Here is a 13,922-nt window from a genome sequence, read left to right on the forward strand (position 1 = left end):
TTGATCATAGTTCACCTAATAATAAAAACAGAATAGCTTTGTAAGAGATTTTTCTAGTTTAGTCTTTTCCCAGCAAAATGTTGAATTTAAATTCGGAGCTATATTAGAACATCTAAATATTTTCTCTGAATAGTATTTATTATGTGCCGGCACTATTCTAAGTACTTTACACATATTGACTTATTCAGTCCTCAAAATAACCAAACAGGTTGTTACAATTATTATCTCTATCATATAGATGAGGACATAGAGGCACAAAAGGGTTACACGGTAATCCCAGCACTTTGGGAGGCGGAGGTGGACGGGTCATTTGAGGTCAGGAGTTCGAGACCAGCCTGACCAACATGGTGAAATCCTGTCTCTACTAAAAATACAAAAATTAGCCAGGTGTGGTGGTGTGGGCCTGTAATCCCAGCTACTTGGGAGGCTGAGGCAGGAGAAACGCTTGAACCTGGGAGGCAGAGGTTGCAGTCAGCAGAGATCAAGCCACTGCATTCCATCCTGGGCCACAGAGTGGGACACTCCGTCTCAAAAAAAAAAAAAAAAAAAGGGTTAAGCAAGTTGCCCAAGATCTCACAGCTACTAAGTTTCAAACCTAGACTGACTGCCTCCAGAGTTGCACTGTTAACCCTTAAGTTACACTGCATCTGAGAAAGTTCTTTCTTGGCTACAATCTAGGGATCTCTCTCTCTCTCTCTCTTTTTTTTTTTTTTTGAGACAGAGTCTTCCTCTGTCGCCCAGGTTGGAGTGCAGTGGTGCTATCTCGGCTCACTACAACCACCGCCTCCCGGGTTCAAGCGATTCTCCCGCCCGAGTAGCTGGGACTACAGGCACCCGCTATCATGCCCGGCTAACTTTTGTATTTTTGTAGAGACGGGGTTTTACCATGTTGGCCAGGCTGGTCTAGAACTGCTGACCTCAGGTGATGCACTCGTCTCCGCCTCCCAAAGTGCTGGGATTACAGGCGTGAGCCACCACTCCCGGCAGGATCTCTTTTATTTCTTCAATAGTATTCTATTCATTTCTGCGCAAGCATATGGCACACTTCATTAACTGACTTGTTTAATGTCTGCCTTATTCTCTAGACTCTTTCTCTTTGAGAGCAGGAACCATTTTATGCCATTCCACTGCCATTTACCCAGTGGCTAGCTTACAGTAGATACTCAATAAATAGTTGTTGAATGCGTAAAAGGCGAAGAAAAAATGTTTCATTCACGGAGTAATGTCGCCATCTCGTGGAACTTTAGAATATTGTCATTTAAATCACTTAAAAAAATAAGGTTATCACTGAAAGAAGATGGTTCGAATGCTATTTTCCAGATTGTATTCGAGTGTGTGTGTGTGTTTTTTTTTTAAATTGGACTGGACCTTTTGAGATTTTTAGTGCTCTAGAATTGCACAGCCTCTTCAGGTCAGGCTTAGGGCCTACTAGGTTTGCTTGGTGAAATGAATTGTGCAACTAGGTAATGAATGGTCACTGTTTTACGTTCAGAACTCGTTCTCTTCTACCTTTACAAAAGGGACAACACAGATGCATTACTAAGCTCCTGGCTCGTAACGATCCCTGGGGTATATTCAGAGCCCCTTCCTCGCGGCGTTTATAGGGGTCTGTCAGCCAGCAATCCCCAATTCCTCATTACATATTCCTCACAATGCTTGCTGACTAAAGTGGAAATTGTGTTCAGAAATAGCCCTGCCCTACCATCATACACTAGGAGAAAGGGGGAAATTATGCTCCATTAGAAACCCTAGACTATCTCGCATAATGCTTCTCAATCTGAAATAATTTTTTACAAAATACCAATACGTTAAGAAGAGCTACTTTCCTGATCTACCTATTATGGGCAGCCCATTTTATGAAGTTAGCATGGCCTTCCTATTCAAACCAGAAATGGACAAAAAGAGAAGGAAGGTTTTTAGGTCAGTATGGTTATAACTGTAGATTCTGTATTCTTCCTCTTTAATCTACCTCTCATATTAACCAACCAGGAGGTTGGAAGCCGGAAGTCTTAGACGCCAGCGAGAGCCGCTCCTTCCCCACGATTCTATGGCTTTCGGGTTACTTACGCCACGGATAACTCTATGGTTCCGGGGCGGGCCGGGAGGTTTGAGTTTGAAGACCGGCGGGAAGATGTCCGCACCTGTTGCCAAGCCAGGGTTCTACCGAGAGGGAGGACGCTGGGACTGTGGCTTGCCCTGATCGGCCGAGAAGGGTTTGCCATGAATCTTCTGCGTCGGAGTGGGAAACGGCGGCGTTCAGAATCAGGCTCAGATTCGTTCTCGGGAAGCGGCGGTGACAGCAGTGCCAGCCCCCAGCTCCTCTCTGGGTCCGTGCTGAGCCCGCCGCCGGGCCTGGGTCGCTGCCTGAAGGACCGCGGCCGTCAGTCGGCCGCAGCTGCAGGTGCTCCAGGAACCCGGGAGGCCGCGGGCAACGGGGGCAGCTCCGCCGGGCCATGGGTCGGGAGGTGTCCTCACCCCACGGGGCTTGCTTCATTGCATACCCCATTGGGCTTCTACTCCCCTTCTCTGTGACTGGGGCCTGGTGTGGCAGGTCACTTTCTGTTCAGACATACACGTGTTTTCAGTGATCACCTGGTATTAATGTTCACGTGGCTTCTGGATCTTTCGACCTTTACAGAAACAACTTCCTAGTTAGCCTCATCCCATCACCTGTTGGGGGGCTCGTTCCTCACAGTACCCAGTACTCCTCACAGACCCTTAAGGCAGTATTGTTGGGCCTGGAGTATGGCACAGGCTGTTCGGCGTCCAGGGGAAGGCTGGAAGGGATTCGTAATGAGATCGGTTGGGTGTCCCGTGGATGTCGACCCAGTTTTTTAAAATCGTTAGTTGTGCAGTCGTCATGGAACTAAAACTTACTATAAATAGAAACTCACCTAACTTAGCTTTGTAATGCTTCCATATTGCCCTCCTCCCCCAACTACACCCGTAATTCCAACACTCTTTATCTACTGTGTATTGCACGCTTTTTTGTTTGTTTGAGGCTTTTAAGGAATTTTTATTATATGCAGTAAATAACAATTTATTACTTTTCTATACATGGTCAATTTCTCATAAGATTCTTGAAGACAGGATGTGCTTTAAAGAGCTTCATTTCAACACACAGGAATTCCAACACACGGTGAAGTGCTAACTGTAAAACTCAAATATTAGAAGTAAATTAAATTTTAATTTTTTCTTTTTCCTAAAAGGAGAATGCAAGCCTACAGTTCCTGACTACCAAATAGACAAGCTACTATTGGCAAATTGGGGACTTCCTAAAGCAGTTCTGGAAAAATACCACAGTTTTGGTGTAAAAAAGATGTTCGAATGGCAGGCAGAGTGCCTTTTGCTTGGACAAGTCCTGGAAGGAAAGAATTTAGTTTATTCAGGTATCCAAATTTATGTAAACTAATTACTATTTTTAAGATATGAATGTAAAGAATATTGAGGTAGTTGTGGTTCTTTTAAAAGGTGAATGAGGCAGTGCTTTATAACTAGCGAAAATCTTAACAATATGTGTGAAAAGTGGAGTTTTATTATTTATATTTAAATTACAAAAGTTTTATTGTTTGACTGGGGTGGGGGGAAGCAAGAAAAATGACAATTTAAAGAGTGGGCAATTCTGCCTGCCATTATTCTCAACAAACATATATCCTAGTGAGTGTGCAATGGGCGATATAAATCTGCCCTTCCCCTGTTTGATCCTGGTTGCTTTTCAGGGTATGAACATTATCATTATGTGTTTGCTAATTTACCTTTATTTTTTCTTGAGACAGAGTCTCTCTCCAGGCTGGAGTGCAGTGGCACTATGTGGGCTTACTGCAATTTCCACCTCCCAGGTACAAGTGATTCTCCTGCCTCAGCCTCCCAAGTAGCTGGAATTACAGGCGTGCGCCACCAGGCCCAGCTACTTTTTTGTATTTTTAGTAGAGATGGGATTTCACCAGGTTGGCCAGGCTGGTCTTGAACTTCTGACCTCAAGTGATCTGCCCACCTTAGCCTCCCAAAGTGCTGGGATTATAGGTGTGAGTCACCGTGCCCAGCTGTAGATTGACCTGTTTGTACAGGGTTGTGTATACAAACAACAAGTAATATACTTTATATAAAATTTTTATGGGTTTTCTTTTTTTTTCGAGATGGAGTCTTGCTCTGTCGCCCAGACTGGAGTGCAATGGAGTTGTCTCGGCTCACTGCAAACTCTGCCTCCCGGGTTCAAGTGATTCTCCTGCCTCAGCCTCCTGAGTAGCTAGGATTACAGATGCCCGCCGCCATGCCCAGCTAATTTTCGTATTTTTAGTAGAGACGGGGTTTCACCGTCTTGGTCAGGCTGGTCTCGAACTCCTGACCTCAGGTGATCCACCCACCTCAGCCTCCCAAAGTCCTGGGATTACAGGCATGAGCCACAGTGCCTGGCCCTATATGGGTTTTCAAGGGCAACTATGGCATTCACAATTTTTAACCCATGCTTACTACACTGACTTTAATCATTTGGTAAGATGCGATTCCTTTGCGTCAGTTTTCTCCAAAATTATGAGTCACACAGATTTTTCATTATGGCTGTAAGGAAGAATTAAATAATTATCAGCAGATATAAGTTCAGGCAGTGGAATTAGACTGGTTGGATTTGAAAACTATCACTTACTGGCTATGCAGCCTCACAGATTACTTAGGAAGAGCGAGAGAGTGTATATGTGTTTGTGAGTATGTGTGCCTTGGTAGTACTTAGAGTTGATTAAATTATTTCATGTATAAAAGTTCAGAACAGTTTTTGGCACATAGAAAGTACTTGTATTGTGAAAAGGCATTACAAAAAATAAAATACAAAATAAAATACTCATAAATGCTAAGAAGTCATAGTTAGTGGCAGTGGCATAATGGCTTGACCATTTCAATTGCTTGAAACTGAAACTTGGGTATCATTCAGAATTCTGGTCACCAGCTTATACAATTAATCACCAAGTCCTGGTGTCTGTTACCTCATATATCTCTTGCTTCTGACTCCTTTCTGTTTTTAGGCCCATTACCTGGTACAGCTCATTATCATCTTTCTTCTAGATTATGCAATAGCTTTGAAACTAGTTCATTCTTTTCCTCTGATCTTGCCCTGCTCCTGCAGCCAAAGTGGTCTTTTCTTTTGATGGAGTTTTGCTCTTGTTGCCCAGGCTGGAGTACAATGGCACAATCTCAGCTCACTGCAACCTCTGCCTCCCGGGTTCAAGCGATTCTCCTGCCTCAGCCTCCCGAGTAGCTGGAATCACAGGCGCCTGCCACCACGCCTGGCCCCAAAGTGGTCTTTTTTAAAAAAATGTTTGTTTAAATTTTTTGTAGAGATGGGGGTGGCACTGTGTTGCCCAGGCTGGTCTTGAACTCCTGGGCTCAAGTGATCCTCCCAAAGTTTTGAGATGACAGGCATAATTCACTGTGCCCAGTCCAAAGTGATCTTTATAAAGTACAAATATGATCTTGTCACTCCTTTTCATAAAACTCATCAGTCACACTGCATTGCTTTCAGGACAAGGTTTAAACTCCTTAAATGGTGGGATTATAAACCTTCCTTGTGGCACTTTCATATCTCTTCTTTTATACCCCTGGGGTACTTTATACTCCATGCTTACTAAATTACCTACTGTGTCATCTGAACATGCCAGGCTTTCTTCTAGGCCTTTGTACCATATGCTGTTTCTTAGGCATGGCATTCCTTTCCTCTTTTTTTTTTCGGAACGGAGTCTCACTGTATCACCCATGCTAGAGTGCAATGGCGTGACTGCAACTCACTGCAGCCTCCTTTTCCTGGGTTCATGTGGTTCTCAGGCCTCAGCCTCCCAAGATGCTGGGATTACAGACATACACCACCTTGCCCATCTCGGCCTCCCAAAGTGCTGGGATTGCAGGTGTCAGCCACCACCCTGGCCTCCTCTTGCTTTCTTCCTTACCTTCTCATAAATTCTGTTTCATTTCCGTAAGATTCCTTGTAACTCTTTTCCTTCCACTTCTTTTTTTTTTTCCCTTTTGAGACGGAGTCTCACTGTCGCCCAGGCTGGAGTGCAGTGGGGTGATCTCGGCTCACTGCAACCTCTGCCTCCCAGGATCAAGCGATTCTTGTGCCTCAGCCTCCTGAGTAACTGGGATTACAGGTGCCCGCCACCACGCCCGGCTATTTTTCTTTGTTTTGTTATTTTTATAGTAATAGAGATGGGGTTTTACCATGTTGTCCAGGATGGTTTCAAACTCCTGACCTCAAGTGATCCCCCGGCCTTGGCCTCCTAAAGTGCTGGGATTACAGCCATGAGCCACTGTGCCCAGCCCTTTTCCTCAACTTCGATCATAGCTCCTATCATAATAAAATTGTTCATCTACTTCCTCAAAGCAGGCCTTTTACCCATTTGGTACTTAAAGGAAAGGATCTTTAGGTATAAACTAGGTACTCAGTAGTATTCATCATATTGCTGATATAAAGATTTGTTTACACTGTTTTTAGTTGAGACTATTAAGACAGGTGGTTTAAAGTAAAGGGCATTTCAGGGTATAAAGATTTTAAGTGTTATTGGGCCCTTAGTGATCGGTTAGCCTTAGGCTCTGTAATACTACACATGGCTTAAAACATTTATTAATGAATTGTACCAAATATTACTTTTTCCTTATAATCTTGTGGAATAATCATGTTTTAGCTCCTACAAGTGCTGGGAAGACTCTTGTGGCAGAATTACTTATTTTGAAGCGGGTTTTGGAAATGCAGAAGAAAGCTTTGTTTATTCTTCCCTTTGTTTCTGTGGCTAAAGAGAAGAAATACTACCTCCAGGTAATGTTTTTTACTAAGTTTGAAATAGTGAAAGGCTCATTATTGGCAGTCTTGGTTTCATTCATTTGAAATAGAATTATAAAAGCAAGTGGAAAACAAAGTTTCTTCATTGTGTCCTATGTAGCTTTAAGAGGCTACTGCCTAAAGCATTAAAAATTTACAGTAGGGGGCTGGGTGTGGTAGCTCACGCCTGTGATCCCAGCACTTTGGGAGGCCGAGGTGGGCGGATCACCTGAGGTCAGGAGATCGAGACCAGCTTGGCCAACATGGTGAAACCCCATCCCTACTAAAAATACAAAAATTAGCTGGGTGTTGTGGTGCACACCTGTAATCCCAGCTACTCAAGAGGCTGAGGCTTGAACCTGGGAGATGGAGGTTGCAGTAAGCCGAGATTGCTCTATTGCACTCCAGCCTGGGCAACAGAGTAAGACTCTGTCTCAAAAAAAAAAAAAAAAAAATTAAAGAAAAAAAAATTTACAGAAGGAAATTAAAAGAAAATTATTATTGCATTAAAGAGAAGGGGCCATCAAATCAAAAGAATAATTGGTGAAAATTGTGTAAAAATTTGTAAACCTTTTCTTAGGAAATAAACAGAATACTTAAACTAGCATATAAACATGCACATTAAGAATCAGCATTTAACTGAACAGTAGAACTAGACTGAAGCATAGAAAGGGAAGAATGTTTAAGGAAGCATATCCTGCCCTAATTGAGGGCTATTTAGGAATATTTAGGGGATGAAGGTCAAGATCCATTGGTGCTTATGTAAAGCTCCCAGTATGATCTGTTCCTCTGCTCTGCAAAAATGACTAACAGTAGTTTACATCAATATGATGCTCACAGTTTTTAGGGCATTTTCACAAATACAATGTTTTATTAAATGGAATAAATTTACTGTTGTGATTTCTGCAGTGAAAAATATGTGCTTTTGGAATGGAAAGATCGTTATACTGATTGTTAAAGAAATGTGGGTTCTAGTCCCAGTTTTGCCACTAACTATGTCTTTAGGCCGGGCATATAACCTGCTGGGCCTCAGTTTTTTTATTTGTAAAATTAGGATGTTAACCCTTAGCACTGTGGGTTAACTCAGTAAACACTCAGGAAAATTTTATTGAATGAATAGCTCTAAATTTCTATGGTTCTATAAATCTTTTTAACAGTTATTTCAGAGGCACAATAGCCAACAAAGCTGGTCCTACATGGTAACATCACTCAACTTAGACCCAAAGTAACAAAATGATGAAAGGATCCTTTTTATTGAAAGGTATGTTAGTTAAAAGTTAAACTAAAAAAAAAAAATTATTATAAAAGTCCCACTGAATTTGACTTTTAAAAACTTTTCTTCCAATTACATTAAAAAATTGGTCATTAGTAGGATAATGAGACTATTTTCCTCATGAAGTATAAATTTGTTTCTTAAAGTGTTATAGCTAGTTTCTTGCTATTTATTAGATTAAAAATGTTAGTGCTTAAGGTAGTTTTTCTCCAATTTTAATTCCTATAAATAGCTCTTAGAACTTTTTAGATTATTATGCTGTCATTAAAATGGCATAATTTTATTTGACTCTTAACAGTTTTGTCAGTTCTAAACTTCATATTTTTAGTGTATGATCTAAAAAGAACCAGTGTGTCCTGGCCAGAAACAACTGATGACAGTAATCTGGTAGATGTCTTTAGATACTTATGTCTATGTTCTGGGATAGAACCAGTTTATAACTCTTGAATTTCAAGTTTTTTCACCTATATTGTTCCTTTTTACTCAATTCAGAGTCTGTTTCAGGAAGTAGGAATAAAAGTAGACGGTTATATGGGCAGCACCTCTCCATCAAGGCATTTCTCTTCATTGGATATTGCAGTCTGCACAATTGAGAGAGCCAATGGTCTGATCAATCGCCTCATAGAGGAAAATAAGATGGATCTGTTAGGTAAGAAAGTTAGAAAATAAGTAAATACTTTCTATTGCTATTTTTGATGGAATGAAGTGGAGCTGTTGTGATTTCTCTAGGTCCCATTTGTTTTTCTATTGTCTATTATCTACTTCTGGAGGCAAGAATTGGCATCTGTAATGTTAGGAACGCTGTGTTTATAAGTTTTGTGTCCTGCTGCTGTTACTGACTCCGTTACATTGCATTTTTGTACTTTACAAAACGTAGAGGATATCCTTGAGCCCTCAATAATTTCTCCTTACTTCTTTCTTATCTAAACTTTACCAGGAATAGAAGGAAGCCTGCTGGGCCAGATCTGCCATTTTGCAGTTAGTGTATATGTGTTTTTGTTATTATATTCTGCTGCTATGATGTCTGTTTTGGGCTTGGACCCAGAGTCTACCATTTAGCATGGAAATGGTAGGAAGCTAAAGAAACTGACACTCTATTTGAGCTTGGGATTCTGGGAAGATTTTCTATGTTAATGCATTTTTTTGCCATTATGGAAAGGCCATTATGTAGAGGTAGCAACAGGAATAGAAGGATTGCAGCAGCAGAAGTAGCAAGAATATCAGCTAATTATTGAGAACCTGGTGAACTTAAAAATACCATGGTAAAGTTATGGTAGGGTAGGGGTGGAGGGTGGGAATCAGACATAGGCTGTGCTCCATAAAGCTTGGAGAGAGAAATTGCAATTGATTTGTACCAGAATTGTCTTATTACTTGTGACCCCATTGGACTTTAAATATTTGAGAGTTGCAATAGACTCCTAGTAAGTGCTATTTCCAATGTACCTAGGACAGTGCCTGGCACATGGTAGGCAGAATACTTTTTTTTTTTTTGGTGAATGAATAAGTGCTAAAATAACTCATCAGACAGTACAATTTTGGAGATAGCTTATTGATAGGAAAAAGAACATCATGTGTCATTAAGAAGTACCCTATTGTCTCCTCAAATTCCTTTTCACCAGAAAGTTGTCTTTTGGTGGGGAGAATTTGGGGTGGGGAGAATACCAGTGCATGTGGAAACTATGTTGTTATGAAAATGTTTAACTAAAGAAAGTATTGGTTGATACTGAATTTTCAGTAATTCTTAAGAATCATTCCAAGTATATACATAGGTTAAATTCTCCAAGTAGTGAAGGACATTGTGATCATATTTATGTTTTGCAGTATGATGACTCACTAGCCTACCATATTAAAAAAAAAAAATCTCTTAAAATTGTCTTTTTCTTCTGGACCCTCTTATGTTTTTTCTAAGCTACTAACATGAGTATGTATGTTTTCTCATTGAAAAGTCAATACATTGAAAGCTGACATAGATGTCTTTGATATTTCATTGTATGTTTATTTCAGTGAAGTTGCTAGTTTAGAAGAGTAATGAGAGGCAGTTTTCGCTGGGTTTGTTTAGCCCTGAGTAAGCTAATAATTGATTTTTAGATCCAGTATACCTTGTAGTATGACTGCCTGTAATACCTGAAACATCTTGGAAAAGAATTGCCCATTATAAGGAATATGATTTTTGATTTATGGTTTGAAGTTTGCATCACTTGCAATGTATTATATAGTGTATTATATCTTATATCACTGTGTGATATAAGATATTGAGTCTTTTAAATGCCTTCTTGGCGCAGTCATAAAAAGAATGAAATCATGTACTTTGTAGCAAAGCCACATGGATGCAGCTGGAGCCATTATCCTAAGCCAATTAACACAGGAACAGAAAACCAAGTACCACATGTTCTCACTCGTAAGTGGGAATTAACCTTTGAGTACTCATGGACATAAAGATGGCAACAACAGAAGCTGGGGACTACTAGAAGGGAACAAGTGTTGAAAAACTATTTAATAATAGGGTTCTATTGCTAAGTACCTGGGTGATGGGATCATTTGTATCCAAACCTCAGCATTACACAATATACCCAGGTAACAAACCTTCACATGTACCTCCTGAATCTAAAATATAAGTTGATATAAAGGAAATTAAATAGAGTGAAATAAAAGTTGGAAAAAAATTCTTCATGGATGTGAGATTCTGTAAAAACCTAGTATCTGGAAAATCTTTTTAGGAATGGTGGTTGTGGATGAATTACATATGCTGGGAGACTCTCACCGAGGGTATCTGCTGGAACTTTTGCTGACCAAGATTTGCTATATTACTCGGAAATCAGCATCTTGGTAAGTACGTGAAATAACTGAGTTCCTGAGATTTCAAACAATGTTGAGAAAGTGTCTGAAAAAATGCATAAGTATGAGTTAAATAAACTAAGGGAGTGTAATATTTTTCTTATTGAGAAAACTTATGTATAGTAGTTTGTTTTTGCTCCAGAAGTCAGTCCAGGCATGGTGGCTGACACCTGTAATCCCAGCACTTTGGAAGGCTGATGTGGGAGGATCAGTTGAGCCTGAGTTCCAGACCAGCCTGGGCAACACAGTGAGACCCCATTTCTATAAATAATAAAAAAAATTAGGTGGGCATGGTGGCACACACCTGTAGTCCCAGCTTCTCAGGAGGCTGAGGCAGGAGGATTACTTAAGCCCAAGAGTTCCAGGCTGCAATGAGGTATGATTGTGCCACTTTACTCTAGCCTGGGCAACAGAGCAAGACCATGTCTCTAACAACAACAGAAAAAGTATTTCAGGTTGAAACTGATTTTAGATTACGTGTAAACATTCTTAATTTTCTGACTGCTCACCTTTCAATGTATACCTTTTTATTATAGATTTTGAAAAATCTAGTTTCTGTATTTATCATCTATATATATATAAGTAGTCAGGCTAATTTTGAAAAATAGTATTTTTTTAGCCCTCACTTCTCAGAGGCAACTACCTTTCAACTCTTCTAGCTTTTTAAAAATATTTACAGCAGCATCTCTAATTGTGGCTACTTAATTTTTTAAATTTCAGACCTTATATATTGACTTTTACTATGAAAGATGAAGATCTAGCTTTCTTTTAAATTTTTTACTAACCACTACCCAATCGTCTCCCTTCTCTGCAGTCTCTCCTTATCCTCTCATTATCTTCCTGTTCTTCAAATATAGTTATGTTATGATTTTGCTTAGATCATTATTCAGTGTTACACTATTATGACTATATAAATGACATTGGTAACTGGGCTATAGTATAATATGATTAATTTTGCTTTTCTAAACAACTTTTTGTTTTCTCTGAAATTAATAACTGTCTTTTTTGTTTGATGGCTTGGTTTTCCAGATACTTACTGCTAATTTATCCCTAGCCTCCTCCCCAGTTGTGTATTCTACCACATTTGCTATTCTGCCAGTCATCTTCTTGAAGATTTTCCTAAAGCCCTTCAAGTTGTTCCAATCTAGATAGGTGATTAATCTATATATGTGCTACATAGCAATCATCTTGGGATTCCCTTCCCCCAACCAATTTTTTGACCATATGGTCTGTCTTGATTTACTGTCTCATTTTGGTGGGAATATCTTCCAGGAACTTCTACTTTATTTCAGTGAACACACATAGGTATACATTTTTTGAGAACTTGCATGTCTGAAAATGCCTCATAATTCTTTTTTTTTTTTTTTTTGGGGGGGGGGGATGGAGTTTCACTCTTTTGCCCAGGCTGCAGTGAAGTGGCGTGATCTTGGCTCACTGCAACCTCCATCTCCCGGGTTCAAGCGATTCTCCTGCCTCAGCTTCCTGAGTAGCTGGGATTATAGGCGTCTGCCACCACACCCAGCTAATTTGTGTATTTTTAGTAGAGACAGGGTTTCACCATGTTGGCCAGGCTGGTCTCGAACGCCTGACCTCAGGTGATCTACCCACCTCGGCCTCCCAAAGTGCTAGGTTTATAGGCATGAGCCACCGTGCCCGGCCTCCATAATTATGGACTGTCCAGGTATAAAAGTCAAGATTAGAAATACTTTTCCTTCAGAGTTATCAAGGCATTACTTCATTTTCTCATTGCTATTGAGAAATTCAGTGCTATGCAGGTTTTTCATCCTTTGTATACAATTTTTTAAATTCTGTCTGGGAGTTTTTAGGCGCTCCTCTTTTTCCACAGTGATGTGAAATTTCATACTGATGTGTGTTGGTGTTGGTCTATTTTTAGTCATTGTGCTGGGTACTCAATAGATTCTTTTCAGTTAAGGGAGAATTGAACACATCTCTCTTGTGATAGAACAAGCAGATAACCATCTATATCCCAAATCACTAGGGATATAGAAAATATGATTAATATAATCAGCAAATTTGACCTAATGGATATATATTGAACAATTACCTCAAAACAGCAGAGTACCTGTTCATTTGAGTTACACATGGAACATTTATTAAAAAGTTTTCCATATGCTGGACTATAAAGCAAGTCTTAACATATTTTAATGGATTCATATCATTTATTTTCTAACAACAGCGAATTTAGCTATAAGAAAAGCATAACTAGAAAATGTCTACATGACTAGAAATAAACACATTTTTGACACATTTTTAGATCAAAAAAGTAATCACAAGAGAAGTTAGAAAATAGTTTGAACTGAAAGTATAATAATATCTCTTAACAAAACTTGTGAAGGGCAGCAAAAGTTGTTTTTAAAAGGAAATTGATAGCATAAAATGTATATATTATTAAGGAAGAGAGACTGAGAATCAATTATTTAATTATCCATCCCAATAACTTAGAAAAAAGGCCAAGCATGGTGGCTCATGCCTGTAATCCCAGCCCTTTGGGAGGCCGGGGCAGGCAGATCACTTGAGGCCAGCTCTAGACGAGCCTGCCCAACATGGCAAAACCCTGTCTCTACTAAAAATACAAAATTTGGCTGGGCATGGTGATGCATACCTGCAATCCCAGCTACTCAGGTGGCATAAGAATCATTTGAACCCTGGAGGTAGAGGTTGCCATGAGCCAAGATTGTGCCTTTGCACTCCAGCCTGAGTGACAGAGCTAGACCCTGTCTCAAAAAAAAAAGTAAAATAATGCAACAGAAAGCTTGATAAACTAATAAAAACAGAGCAAAAAACGAAAGAGGAAAGTCACTATCTAGACATTCAAAAATTCTGCAAATGAATAAGAAAAACACAACCCACTATATAAATGGACAAAAAAACAGGCTTTTGAAACGGTATTGGCCGGGCACGGTGGCTCACGCCTGTAATCCCAGCACTTTGGGAGGCCAAGGCGGGCAGATCACGAGGTCAGGAGATTGAGACCATCCTGGCTAACATGGT

General features: G+C 40.0%; 1 protein-coding gene across 8 annotated transcripts in view; it reads left to right on the forward strand.

Annotated features, from left to right (window-relative positions):
• The first annotated feature begins 2,073 nt into the window (after window positions 1-2,073).
• Window positions 2,074-13,922, forward strand: part of POLQ (DNA polymerase theta) — a 123,058-nt gene continuing 111,209 nt past the window's right edge. For 7 of the 8 annotated variants that reach the window (XR_008523573.2, XM_024245112.3, XM_002813240.6 and 4 more), the window contains exons 1-5: window positions 2,074-2,401; window positions 3,210-3,389; window positions 6,669-6,799; window positions 8,568-8,724; window positions 10,793-10,901. Coding sequence is in view for 7 of the 8 variants with exons in the window: in XM_024245112.3 (XP_024100880.3) it covers window positions 2,083-2,401; window positions 3,210-3,389; window positions 6,669-6,799; window positions 8,568-8,724; window positions 10,793-10,901 (896 nt within the window). In the remaining variant the exon portion in view is untranslated. Of the gene's footprint in view, window positions 2,402-3,209; window positions 3,390-6,668; window positions 6,800-7,959; window positions 8,064-8,567; window positions 8,725-10,792; window positions 10,902-13,922 lie in introns of those variants that run through there. The other variant, XM_054551425.2, reaches the window with a different exon arrangement.

Source organism: Pongo abelii, chromosome 2 (genome assembly GCF_028885655.2).
Source record: "Pongo abelii isolate AG06213 chromosome 2, NHGRI_mPonAbe1-v2.0_pri, whole genome shotgun sequence".
NCBI lineage: Eukaryota > Metazoa > Chordata > Mammalia > Primates > Hominidae > Pongo > Pongo abelii.